At 40.2% G+C, this 14,222-nt stretch overlaps 1 protein-coding gene across 1 annotated transcript in view; it reads right to left on the minus strand.

The window, feature by feature from the left end:
* LOC135100111 (condensin complex subunit 3-like) overlaps positions 1-14,222 on the minus strand; it is a 58,959-nt gene that overhangs the window by 31,230 nt on the left and 13,507 nt on the right. Inside the window, exons 6-7 of the mRNA XM_064003072.1 lie at positions 12,740-12,935; positions 10,919-11,140 (exon numbers count right to left, since the gene is read on the minus strand). Coding sequence (XP_063859142.1) covers positions 10,919-11,140; positions 12,740-12,935 — 418 coding nt within the window. The remainder of the gene's footprint in view (positions 1-10,918; positions 11,141-12,739; positions 12,936-14,222) is intronic.

Genomic DNA, 14,222 nt, shown 5'->3' on the forward strand with positions numbered 1-14,222 from the left:
ACTTTAGCTTTTAATTGCTCCAATGCACTGCATTCTTGAATTTAATTTCATCTTTATTTACAAAAAATCTTGATATGTAACTAACACCCCTCCCTCCCCATTACCAACTCTTAGTGCATTCATGTCTAAATGTCTTGTAACTTGTACAGCACGGAGTATTTGACCATAGAATATTTACAACTTAGAATGACTTCGTCTTTCAAATTTGTGAACAAGTGACTTGTTTCACAGGACACCTTGTATGAATATACAGCAAGTATCCCAGTTATGAGCATTTCAAGATACGAGCAGTCTATCTGCAAGATGGAATTGTGCTTGGGGCCATTCTTTTTTTTTTATGTAGGAGGGGCACAGGCCAAGGGCAACAAAAATCCAATAAATAAAAAAAGCCCACTGAGATGCCAGTCCCAGAAAAGGGTCCAAAGCAGTAGTCAAAAATTGAAGGATAAGTGTCTTGAAACCTCTCTCTCTTGAAGGAATTCAAGTCATAGGAATGTGGAAATACAGAAGCAGACAGGGAGTTCCAGAGTTTACCAGAGAAAGGGATGAATGACTGAGAATACTGGTTAAGTCTTGTATTAGAGAGGTGGACAGAATAGGGGTGAGAGAAAGAAGAAATTCTTGTGCAGCGAGGCCACAGGAGGAGGGGAGGCATGCAGTTAGAAAGATCAGAAGAGCAAATAGCATGAAAACAGTGGTAGAAGACAGCTGGAGATGCAACATTGTGGCAATGAAAAAGAGGCTGAAGACAGTCAGTAACAGGAAAGGAGCTGATGAGACAAAAAGCTTCTGATTCCACCCTGTCTAGAAGAGCAGTATGAGTGGAACCCCCCAAGGCAAGTGAAGCATACTTCATACATGGACAGATTAAGCCTTTGTACAGAGTTAGCAGCTGGGGGAGTGAGAAAAACTGGTGGAGATGTCTCAGAATGCCTAACTTCATAGAAACTGTTTTAGCTAGAGATGAGATGTGAAGTTTCCAGTACAGATTATACGTAAAGGACAGACCAAGGATGTTCAGTATAGAAGAGGGGACAGTTGAGTGTCATTGAAGAAGAGGGGATAATTGTCTGGAAGGTTGTGTTGAGTTGGTAGAAGGAGAAATTGAGTTTTTGAGGCATTGCTCTGCCCCAATCAGAAATTTTAGAAAGATCAGAAGTCAAGCATTCTGTGGCTTCCCTGCATGAAATGTTTACTTCCTGAAGGGTTGGATGTCTATGAAAAGACATGGAAAAGTTAAGGATGGTATCATCAGCATAGGAGTGGATAGGACAAGAAGTTTGGTTTAGGTCATGGATGAAAAATAAGAAGAGTGGGTGACAGGACAGAACCCTAAAGAACACTAATAGATTTAGAAGAACAGTGACCGTCTCCCACAGCAGCAGCAATAGAAATGGTCAGAAAGGAAACAAGAGATGAAGTTACAGAGGAAAGGATAGAAACTGTAGGAGGATAGTTTGGAAACCAAAGCTTTGTGCCAGACTCTATCAAAAGCTTTTGATATGTCCAAGGCAACAGCAAAAGCTTCACCAAAATCTCTAAAAGACTCAGTAAGGAAAGCCAGATCACCAGTAGAGCAGCCTTGATGGAACCTATACTGGCAATCAGACAGAAAGTTGTGAAGTGATATATGTTTAAGAATCTTTCTGTTGAGGATAGATTCAAAAACTTTAGATAGGCAGGAAATTAAAGCAATAGGACGGTAGTTTGAGGGATTTGAACGGTCACCCTTTTTAGGAACATGCTAAATGTAGGCAAACTTCCAGCAAGAAGGAAAGGTAGATGTTGACAGACGGAGGACAATAGGAGGGAACCCATCAGGTCCATAAGCCTTCTGAGGGTTTAGGCCAGAGAGGGCATGGAAAACATAATTGCGAAGAATTTTAGTAGGTAGCATGAAGTAGTCAGAGGGTGGAGGAGAGGGAGGAACAAGCCCAGAATCGTCCAAGGTATAATTTTTAGCAAAGGTTTGAGCAAAGAATTCAAGTTTAGAAATAGATGTAATAGCAGTGGTGCCATCTGGTTGAAATAAAGGAGGGAAAGAAGAAGCAGAGATATTTTTGGCTAGATGCCAGAAGTCATGAGAGGAATTAGATCTTGAAAGATTTTGACACTTTGTTAATGAAGGAATTTTTGGCTAGTTGGAGAACAGACTTGGCATGGTTCCGGGCAGAAATATAAAGTGCATGAGATTCTGGTGATGGAAGGCTCAAGTACCTTTTGTGGGCCACCTCTCTATCATGTATAGCACGAGAACAAGCTGTGTTGAACCAAGGTTTGGAAGGTTTAGGTGGAGAAAAAGAGTGAGGAATGTACACCTCCATGCCAGACACTATCACCTCTGTTATGCGCTCAGCACACAAAGACAGGTCTCTGACACAGAAGCAGTAGTCATTCCAAGGAAAATCAGCAAAATACCTCCTCAGGTCCCCCCAACTAGCAGAGGCAAAGTTAGTCAAAGTTACCAAAGTAGTCAAAGAATTCCTCATAGTCAGAGGAGTTAGGTGAGAGATATACAGCACAGATAAATTTAGTTTGAGTGACTCTGTAGTCGTAGCCAGATGGTGGAAAACTCGGAAGATTCAAGAGCGTGGACACGAGAGCAGGTTAGATTGTTGCGCGCATAAACGCAACATCCAGCTTTGGATAAAAAATGAGGATACAGAAAGTAGGAGGGAACAGAAAAGGGGCTCATGTCAGTTGCCTCAAACACCTGAGTTTCAGTGAGGAAAAGAAGATGAGGTTTAGAAGAGGAGAGATGATGTTATACAGATTGAAAATTAGATCTAAGACTGTGAATGTTGCAGAAGTTAATGAAGAAAAAGTTGACAGGGGTGTCAAGACACTTCGGGTCGTCGTCAGAAGGGTAGCCCAACCTGGGGACATTTGTGGTCCCCTCCTCAGATGGGGATTCCGAGACTAGTGTAAAGCTGACCCTACACGATCAATATTATTGCGCAATATTCCGTATTGTACAATATTATTGACAATGAAGGGGCGGTATTGAAGAATGACACAATATATTGAAGACATCAAAAAGAGTTTGATATTTTATTGCACAATAAAAATGAGTCACTATATTGCACAATAATATTGATCGTGTAGGGTCCACTGTTGCAGAAGTTAATGAAGAAAAAGTTGACAGGGGTGTCAAGACACTTCGGGTCGTCGTCAGAAGGGTAGCCCAACCTGGGGACATTTGTGGTCCCCTCCTCAGATGGGGATTCCGAGACTAGTGTAAGAGTTGCCATGAATTTTGAAATTTTGCTGGCAGTAAGTTAAAATTTGGCACCACGCAGTCCAAGCAAGTTTTGCCTAAGAAACATGTCATAAGGAGGAAAAAATGCCACATTTTGATCATACACTGTGCATAACTAAACCTGCATGACTACTAAGACTAGGTCAAAAGTCTTAGCACAGCTAATGACAAAGACACTTCCACTAGGGAAATGACTGCTTTACTAAACACTCTCCTTTGTATGATTCAGGGCTTGCTCCTCTCTCTCCTCCACTCTCTGACTATTTTGTGATACCTAATAAGATCCTTTACAATCATGTTTTGTGTCCTTGCTGGTCTTAGCCCTTGAAAGGCTTATGGACCTGATGTGGTCCTGCCTATTGTTTTCCAAAACTGTGCCTCCGTGCTTGCATCTTGCTTAGTCAAACTCTTTCAATTCTATCTATCAACATCTACCTTTCCTTCTTGCTGGAGGTTTGCTCAAACTACCATTCTAATGTTCTAATTTCCTGCCACTCTAAAGATTTTGAATTTATCAACAGGAAGATTCTTAAACATTTATCACTTCACAACCTTCTGTCTGATTGCCAGTATAGCTTCTGTCAAGGCCACTCTAGTGGTGATCTGGCTTTACTTAATGAGTCCTGGTCATCCTCTTTTAGGGATTTTGGTGAAACCTTTGCCGTTGCCTTAGACATTTCAAAAGATTCTGATAGTCTGGCACAAAGCTTTGATTTCCAAACTACCCTACTATGGTTTCTATCCTCTCTGTAAATCCATCTCAAGTTTCCTTTCTGACCATTTTATTGTTGCTGTGGTAGATGGTCACTGTTTTTCTCCTAAGTCTATCAATGGTGGTGTTCCTTAGGGTTCTATCTTCTCACCCACTATTCCTATTATTCATCAATGATCTTCTAAACAAAGCTTCTTGTCTTATCTACTCCTATGTTGATGATACCACCCTGCACTTTTCTATGCCTTTTCATAGAATTCCAACTCTTCAGGAATTAAACAGCTCATGCAAGAAAGCCACATAATGCTTGACTTCTGGTCCCACTAAAATTTTTTATTGTTATAGAGCAAATTTAGTAATGTTCAGTGCCTTAAAACTCAATTCCACCATCTATCAACTCAACACAACCTTCCAGAAACTATCCCTTCTTCTTCAATGGCAATGAACTGTCCCACTCTTCACATTTCATGTCCAACTAAAACAGCTTCTACAAAATTAGGCATTCTGAGTCATCTCTGGCAGTTTTTCTCAAACTCCCAGCTGCTAACTCTGTACAGGGGCCAATGAACTGTCCTGCTCTTCACATTACATGTCTAACTAAAACAGCTTCTATGAAGTTAGGCATTCTGAGTCATCTCAGCCAGTTTTTCTCATACCCCCAGCTGCTAACTCTGTACTGGAGCCTTATCTGTCCATGCAATGAGTACACTTTGCATGTATGGAGGGTTTCACTCATATCGCTCTTTTAAACAGAGTGGAATCAAGACCACTTAATCTTAACTCCTCTCCTCTAATTAACTGTCTTAAGCCTCTCTCATCATCACAATGTTCCATCTCTTGCTATCTTCTATTACTTTCACAATAACTGCTTTACTGATCTTGCTATGGTCCAACATATTTGACCTGAAGGCTAGGTCTCTCTCTCTCTCTCTCTCTCTCTCTCTCTCTCTCTCTCTCTCTCTCTCTCTCTCTCTCTCTCTCTCTCTCTCTCTCTCTCCCTTCCTCCCTCCCTCTCTCCCTCCCTCCCTCCCTCCCTCCCTCCCTCCCTCCCTCCCTCCCTCCCTCCCTCCCTCCCTCCCTCCCCCATGGGAAGAGCTTGGAGCTCATACTGACCATTAGACCTATCTTTGGGTTGGACCAAGACCACTCACACACAACAAACCAGGACAAGGTCAATCCCATACCTACTCCCATCCACATCCCATACCTACTCACTGCTAGGTGAACAGGGGCTACATGTTAAAGGAGACACACCCAAATAATCTCCATCCACCCAGGGGATCGAACCCTGGCCCCTCAGTTGTGAGTCAAATGCACTAACCACTATGCTAAATCTCAGTGTGTGTGTGTGTGTGTGTGTGTGTGTAGCACTGTAACATGGTACAAGTCAGGCTGGGTGGTCAGTAATGCCGCTCGTGATTGAGTGGTTTAACATATTATATTTTCTTATTAAGAAATTGGCTTACTTTTACTGATAATCATTCACATTATACAGTGTTCCCTCACGTATTCACGATTCAATATTTGCAGATTTTTACCAAATGTCCCCACCAGCTCAGTCTTTCACCCCAAAGATCCTGGATTATTCTTTCAATTATAGTAAATTACAGTAAACCCTCAATAAACCGAACTTCAGGCAAACCAACCCCTTCATGCCAACTGAACTCCCCTCATTAAACTGACCACACATCTGGTTAATCTAACAAGTTTGAAAGCCGACCAAACATGCCGGTGACAAAGTGTGTATCCCTCAGGTAAGCCGACCACTGGTGCAGGCCCAGGCTGGGCCGACCAAACAGAGCTCAATGCGTGGCTAGTTATCACAGAGTGCAATACTTCATTTGTGTGCTCTCTCTCTCTCTCTCTCTCTCTCTCTCTCTCTCTCTCTCTCTCTCTCTCTCTCTCTCTCTCACACACTTGCAGTGATACATACATCTACAATGTCTTCCTGAACTCCAACCCCATCTCACAAGACTCCATCAATATCTCCTGCTTCATTAAGAAAGGGGGAAAAGAAGATTCTCTCTGTTCATCATAAGTTTGAGATAATTCAGGACCACGAGAAGGGCATGTCACATGCTCAATTGATGGACAAGTATGACCTGAAGAAAACAATGCTTCATGATATTATCAAGGCCAAGAAGATGAAGGAAATAATGAGGGGAATAGAAAGTGGGAAGAAAAGTAAGCTGTACTGGAAGAGACAGCTTCTCATGGATAATCTTAATGAAGCTGTTTATAAATGGCATATCCAGAGAGACCAGGTATACCAGTCCATGGCATGGATATACATGTACAGACTTGCTGAGCACCTCGGCCACACCAACTTTAAGTGTAGTGATGGTTGGCTATACCAGTTTGACAGTACCATGGCATAGTAAACAAAGACATCACTGGGGAACTGCTTAGCGCTAATGCCAGTTGCTGTGGATCCATTTGTGGACAGGTTTCCCAAGTTGAGGGAGATGGAGTGTTACCAAAACTTTCAAATGTACAACACCGATGAAAATGGGTTATATTGGAGGTCTCTGCTCAAGAACACCCAGGTTTCCATTCAGATAAGCAGTACTCCTTGCAGGAAATTTGTGAAGGACAGGCTGTCAATTAAGGCCTGTGCTAATGCTGACAGGTCCCACAGACTGAAGCTTGTTGTTGTTAGTAAGAGTGCTAAGCCAAGGGCACTCAAGGATTTAATGGACAAACTGCTTGTAGTGTACCACAGCAGTGCTTCAGTGTGGTTTACTCAGGATGTTGTGCATGATTGGTTCCATAATATTTTTGACCCAGCCATTCATCAACACCAGAAAGTGTATGGCATTACCAGTGACAGGCTCAAGGCTGTCCTGCTAATGGACAATGCTCCAGCACACCCATCAATAGTGGAGCTCTACAGCAAGGATGAAAAAAATTGAAGTTTTGTTCCTGCCACCAAACACAATTGCCCTAATTCAACATATGGACCAAGTGGTTGAGTGCAAAATGAGCCTACCACAACCCCTACCTGCAGCAGTACCTTGTCAACATGGAGGATGGGATGGATGAGGAAGGCTATGAGGACAACAATGGGAAGAAAATGCTTCACAATTTCAAGAAATATAAGATCAAGGGTGCAATTTATAACTGGGTAGAGGCTTGGAAAGCAGTGCCTTCCTCCACACTTAAGAATGTCTGGTGCAAACTTTTGAAAACCCCAAAACTTAAACTCAGCCTCATGATTTTGAAGGAGTTTGAGGCACCATGGGCAGCTGAAATGTTGGCTGCAGCTAGACAGGGTTCTATTCCTGTAGACGAGCTGGAGGATTGGGTAGAAGAGGATGCTGGACTGCCTGGTTACCATCATCAAACAGAAGATGAAACTGCAAGAGCTGACTTCAACCAACCCACTTGTGGAACAGGAAGAAGTGGAAGCAGCAGCAGCACCTGGACCATCAATTGCAGCAGGGATTGCTGCGACTGACACACTGCCGGCCCTAGCTGACAGAGTTGGTGGACCTCTGGCTGAGTTATGAGATGTTCTGCATAGTTCACAACTTTTTGATGAAACAACAGCAGGCTAGGAAAGTCCAGCAGAAAATCTCTGAATAATTCAAGGCTACCCAATCACCCAACCTTCAAGCCAGCAAGAAGCGGTAGTAAGATTCAGAGACCTCCAACAATGTGTCAGCTGCTTCAACATCCTTAATGATCCTATCCAGTACTTCCTCATACTCACTACAAATTACACCAAAGCCCCAGAACAAATTTTTGCCGCATCTGACAACAGGTAAAGAAAGTGCACAGTGTACAGTAAGTAGGTTTAAGTGTTTAATGTAAAGCGTAGTGTTAAAATAACATTAGTGTGTGTTCATTTAGTGTAAAGTGTTGAATAATTACAGTTCAGTATAGCATACAGTGCAATACAGTAGTGGTGGTTGTGGTGAGCTCTGGTGTAGTGTGGTGGTATGTCACTTGGCTTCCTCTTCCTTCATCTCATAGCAACACTTCCCAAGAGGGCAACACAGCATCTCTTCCTTGTTTGTTGAGTGCAATAGTCAAAAATGCTTTTATTTGATCTACCTTAATATTTATATTACAGTACATTAAATAAGCAGTGTACCACTAAAGATCTACAGTAAAAAACATATGAAAAGCCATCCATTTTAAACATACATGATACCAAACACATCATCTTATCAACCCTCAGTTGGTTTATAAGGTGCTATCCTGACCATCTTATAAACTAAATTTTCTGATAAACTGTCAGGCATCTCCCACCAATTAGTTTGGCTTATCAAGGGTTTGCTGTACAGTACTCTATACAATGAACACATATGGTGGAAATATGTGTCACTAAAGACGAAAATTCGCTCTATCCAGAGAGAGAGAGAGAGAGAGAGAGAGAGAGAGAGAGAGAGAGAGAGAGAGAGAGAGAGAGAGAGAGAGAGAGAGAGAGAGAGAGAGAGAGAGAGAGAGAGAGAGAGAGAGAGAGAGAGAGAGAGAGAGAGAGAGAGAGAGAGAGAGAGAGAGAGAGAGAGAGAGCACTAGGTAGTTTTGGTGTAATTTGTAGTGTTACCTAGATGTGCGATTAAAAGTGGCCACTCACTGCCATAAACATACCATAAGAATTTCTGTGCCCAGACACTCTCCTTCCCCAATTAATTTACTTTATTTCCCTTTGTTCAGTCAGTTTGAGTCTCACAGTTTACAGCAGAAGAGTTGCCTTTGACAAAGAAACAATCAGTATTCATCTAGCCCCCTTTGTTTAGTCAACAGAGTTTTTGAAAATGTGTGTCTGTGAAGTGTGTATGTCTGTTTTTGAAGTGTGTCTGTATGTGTGTATGTCACACAGTTAGCCAGATTAATGAATCATTACTGGCCATATGCCCTGACCTACTTATATAGACTAGGAGTTTCCATAGTAGCCTGCCAGTAAGGGTAGTTGTGAATTACACACTACATACAGGGAAGTAATTCCTTGCCTGTGTGAAAGAACAGGTCGAGCTGGTGCAGTGAGAGGTGACTGACCCTCCTGTGTGTTTGTGGGCACTGTTTTTGCTGTAGTTTCTGGTGTCTCTTGTTTGTGACCCTGTTTGTCTTAAAATGCTACTGTGGGCTGATGCAGTTCTGCTGCAGAGGACCTAAGTAATTAGCCGTGCAGTGAACTTTACTCCCTCCTCAGTTCCTGACAAGGCCTGTCGTCCAGGAGGCAGTAAACGATACTACTTGGCTTGAGTCTGTAACACTGTTGGGCAGTGGGAGGACCGTCATGGTGGGTGGAAGCCCAACAGGATATTATACTCGATTATATATGTGGTATTTGTATTTCTAACTGTTTTTCCTAGACATGGGTGTCAATTCTTCTGCAGCTGTGGGTATTAAGTGTTGTTGGAGTATTTCCCTTGTTTGTGGGTTGGTAAAACAGTCTGGCAACCTCAACTTAGTGTGACCTGAAGTTACAACTGTGGTGAAAAGGGTGCAGGAGTCACTGAGTCCACATAGGAGGTGGCTCAAGCAAGATAGTCCAGGTGTGGCAGCTTGATGAAGGGGCTGGGATTTGTGGTCGTAACAACATAATTAACAGAGATTATGCATCACGGGCTCTGGAAATGTGACAAGTGTTCAAAGGGGAAATTCCTGCGTGACTCCACTCTAGCCACCAGTTTAGAGATGCCAGATCATAACTGCATGCCTCTCCTCTTCTCGTGGCCTCACTACATACAACTTTCTACTTTTTCTCATCCCAATTTTACCCACCTCTCTAATGCAAGAGTTAACCAGTATTCTCAAACATTCATCCCTTTTCTGGAAAACTCTGGAACTACCTACCTACTTCTATATTTCCTCCTTCCTATGATATATATATATATATATATATATATATATATATATATATATATATATATATATATATATATATATATATATATATATATATATATATATATATATATATACATATACATATATATACATATATATACATACATATATATATACATATATATATATATATATATATATATATATATATATATATATATATATATATATATATATATATATATATATATATATATATATATATATATATATATATATATATATATATATATATATATATATATATATATATATATATATATATATATATATATATATATATATATATATATATATATATATATATATAAACAGTGAGGTGCCAATGTCCAAAGAACTGCTCATTCCATTTCTTGCTAATGCTGTTTCTAAGAAGTTAAGCATTTTGAGCCATCTCTGCCATTTTCCCTCATCCCATCAGCTGCTTCCATACAAGAGCCTTATCCACCCATATATAGAGTATACTTCACACATATGAAGAGGGTTTCATTCACATGGTTCTCTGAAACAGGACAGTATAAAAAGCATATTGTATCATCAACTCCCTCTCCTCTAACTAACTGTCTTTAGCTTCTTTCTCTTTACCATAAGGTTGCTTCTCTTGCTGTCCTATATTGCTCCTTTCACATTAACTGCTCTTCCAGTCTTGTTATCTGCAAGCGTCCTCCTCCTGCTATAGTCTCAAAATTTTCTACTTTCAACCCTATTCTGTCCACCTCCCTAATGCAAGATTTAACCAATATTCTCAATCTTTCATCCATTCAACTGATAAATCCTTGAACAACCTGCCTGCTTCTATACTTCCTTCTTGCTATGCCTTAAACATTTTCAAGAGATAGATTTCAAGACACTTTTATAAACAGTTCTTGAGATTTTCCTCTTCAGGAACTGACACTTTCGGTAGACCAATTAAAGTAGGCTTGATATTTAAACAAACAAACAAACAAACAAACAAACACACACACACACACACACACACACACACACACACACACACACACACACACACACACACACACACACACACACACACACGGCAAGATGTGTAAGTATGAGCATGCACAATGGTATTATCAGTGATGTCAAACCTTTAGTTTTTTCTTCCTCTCTTCCTCTTCACTCATTGGTACCTCAACAGTCTTGCAGAGTGGTTCTCGTATCTCAGAAATTATTTCAGCTAATTGGTTGATCCTGGTGCTGAGTGGGTGAAGCTTGCTGAAGATTTCCACAAGGCCTTTGACCAGGGACTCTCCAATCTTGTCAGATACAAGCAGGTTTCGCACCATTTGGTCCAGGGATCGGCGTCCAGCCTACCAAAGCAAATTAATTATGGGCTTTACGGACTGGACTTAGTAGGGATGGGCTCTGGTGTGACTGCTACTTGAGAATACATCTATAAAATGTGAGAACATGGTATCCAAATCAAGAATATGGGCAGCACCTGATTCAGGTCACTAAATGCAACTTTGCCAAATCTGAACATACCAAGTATCTTTAGTGATAAAAGCATAACAAAAATGCACCAGAGCATAAAATAACTTTTTACTTTGATATTTCAAATTAAATATACATGTATTTCTGAGATCAGTATTGTGTGAAAGGATTTTTGTAACACAAATGGCAAACATGAAACCATGAGATGGAAAACATCACAAGTTGTTACATCAGAGATGTCTTGCTGTAGAATCAACTTTGAAGATCATTAATTTGATCTTATGAAATTATTTATTTCTATAAATTTATACAAAATTATTCTTATTCATCCCATACTGGTTAGGGACAAAGATAATTCTTAACTGAGTCTTAGGGAGTATTTGGAGATACATGTGTGTAATTTGTTTTGTGTACCCTCATTTACAGGGATGACAGCTTGGTGTTCAGGTGGATTTTCATTACAAGATTCCAATAATGTTATCTTAAGATTCTTTACATCTTTTATGCCAGTTGAAAGCATAAATGCAAGAAGAAATACTAAAATATGAACCATCAATACATAAAGAGTAAATGTATAAAAGTAAAAGAGAGTAAGTAATATTATTTCCCTCTGAGGTAGGGAATAAAAGTCTGGCCACGCACTCTGGCCTAGATAGAAGAATAATACCACTGTATTTCCTGTGAGTTCGTAAATCACCACTAAGGGGAACTATGGGAGAAAACTGGGAACTTCTGCATTTGTAATCTTACAATGGCACAAAGAATTAAGCAGATATCTTGTCAAAGCCGTCCCCTTTTATAGGGCACCTCAGTCAGGTGGAGAAAATAAAAAATAAAAAATAAATAATGAATAAATAAAATAAAACTATAAAAATAATTAAAATAAAATAAAAATAAACAAATATGCAAATAATATGGATAAAATAAATTAGCAAATAAAAATAAATAAATAAAAAATAAAATAAATAAATACATACATATGCCAAAGCAGTCTCCCACAAAATGGCAGGGTATTGGCACCAAGACAAGCCACACGACTTCAATATTCACACTCATTCACATCACTTTCTTGTCCCCTTGGTCCCCAGTGGAGAAGAGGAACTAATCCTGCCCTCACTTTACAGGGATCAGCCGCACAGCTTGGACATTCTGGTTGGGAAGGCTCCTTCATAGCAAGTATCATTCCCTACCATGGCCAACTGTGAGACAATCAATGCATGGCAGCTCCCTCAGAAGTAGCAAGGATGTGTCATTCCTTATGCACTCACAATTGCTCTCCACTTACTTCTGTCATGCGCAATCATTCTACTATGCTCCAGTGCCAATCTTCATACTATTTACTCATCCCTTATGTGGTGCAAGTTCACATCTTTCATGCTTGATCTTACTATCTTCTTCTTCAGCCTCTCAACAAGTCAAAATAAAATACAGTTAAATACACAAACATACAAATAATAATAGCAATAATATCTTACCTCATCTGACAGGTCATACACAAGAATGATGGATATGAGTTGGTTTGTAATGAACTCCCTTTCCATGACCTGGATGGCTGCATCCTGCTCATCTTCCCCCGCCATAACATCCGTCAATACAAAGTCATTCAAGTAGGAGCAGAACTGAGTGAGGTCAGGAAGAATCTCCTCTAGTGCCTCTTCAGCACCTTCCTCCCTAAAAAAAAAAAAAAAACACTCATTTAGAAGCACCACATGCATACCTAGTTCTCGTTATATGCAGACTCTGATTATGCTGATTTATGTTTATGTGACAAACCTAAATGTGCTAGGTACCTCTACCTTATGCCTCATGTCCTCTTGTATTCCATTCATCTAAATACATGACACTACATCCTTGCAAAAAATAAGCTCAAATTCAATCTAATAATTTCCCATCCACAACTTACACCTTTGAAACATGACACACTGCCATACAACCAATTTGTTACACACTTTCTCAAGGACAATGTTATCAAGATGACCCATGAAAGCTGCCTGCAAAGGAACTATGGTACTGTGGGTATCTGAGGGTTATGGTCTTTTGGTATTCCAATTGTGTTATTTAGTATGGTGTTTAAAGTGATTATTGGTGAGGTGAATCATGGTTTCATTGGTTCAGTTTAGTCAATGTTAGGGTAAATAATTATGATGATGAGAGAGGAATTGGAGTCCCATGGTAAACTAGACGGACTGTCCTGAGCATACTGAGAGCTGCATTGTACACACCTTTGCCATGAAAGATAAGAGTATTTTCCTCCATCACCTCCTAATGAGCCTGAGAACACATGCATGCAGGAAAAAAAAAAAAAAAAAAAAAAAAAAAAAAAAAAAAAAAACAGTAAGTAGTTATTTTAGTGAGATTTTCAGGCATACAATGGAAAGAGCCAAATGTAAAGTTGTGTAAGTGTAACTTAGCATGAAGAGTAGTCAAAGATTTAGATCCATACAGAGAAATCAATTACATGAATGGTGCATGCAGAATGTGAGGAAAAGATGATGATCAAGCACAGATGTAGAGTTCATATGTCTAGGAGAGGAAAAACAAGTTTTTGAGTGGTGGATATAGTAAAACACAGCAAGCTGGGCCCCCCAAAGCTGGTTCAGTGCAGTTGGGGCGACCCTCCTCCCTGCACCACCCACTCAACCCCCTCCCCAACTATGTCATCATAGACAGACAGACAGACTGATAGATAGATAGATAGATAGATAGATAGACAGATAGATAGACAGACAGACAGACAGACAGACAGACAGATAGATAGATAGATAGATAGATAGATAGATAGATAGATAGATAGATAGATAGACAGATAGATAGATAGATAGATAGACAGATAGATGGCTAGCCATAACAGCTGCATATCCTTTGTACTAACAGCCAGTGAGTCTGATTTTTCGTGATTTTTTTCCCTCTCATCCTGTGATCACGCCCCCCCCAGGGAGTGTCTGCACCTACCGTGGT

Source organism: Scylla paramamosain, chromosome 4 (assembly GCF_035594125.1).
Source record: "Scylla paramamosain isolate STU-SP2022 chromosome 4, ASM3559412v1, whole genome shotgun sequence".
Taxonomy (NCBI): Eukaryota; Metazoa; Arthropoda; class Malacostraca; order Decapoda; family Portunidae; genus Scylla; species Scylla paramamosain.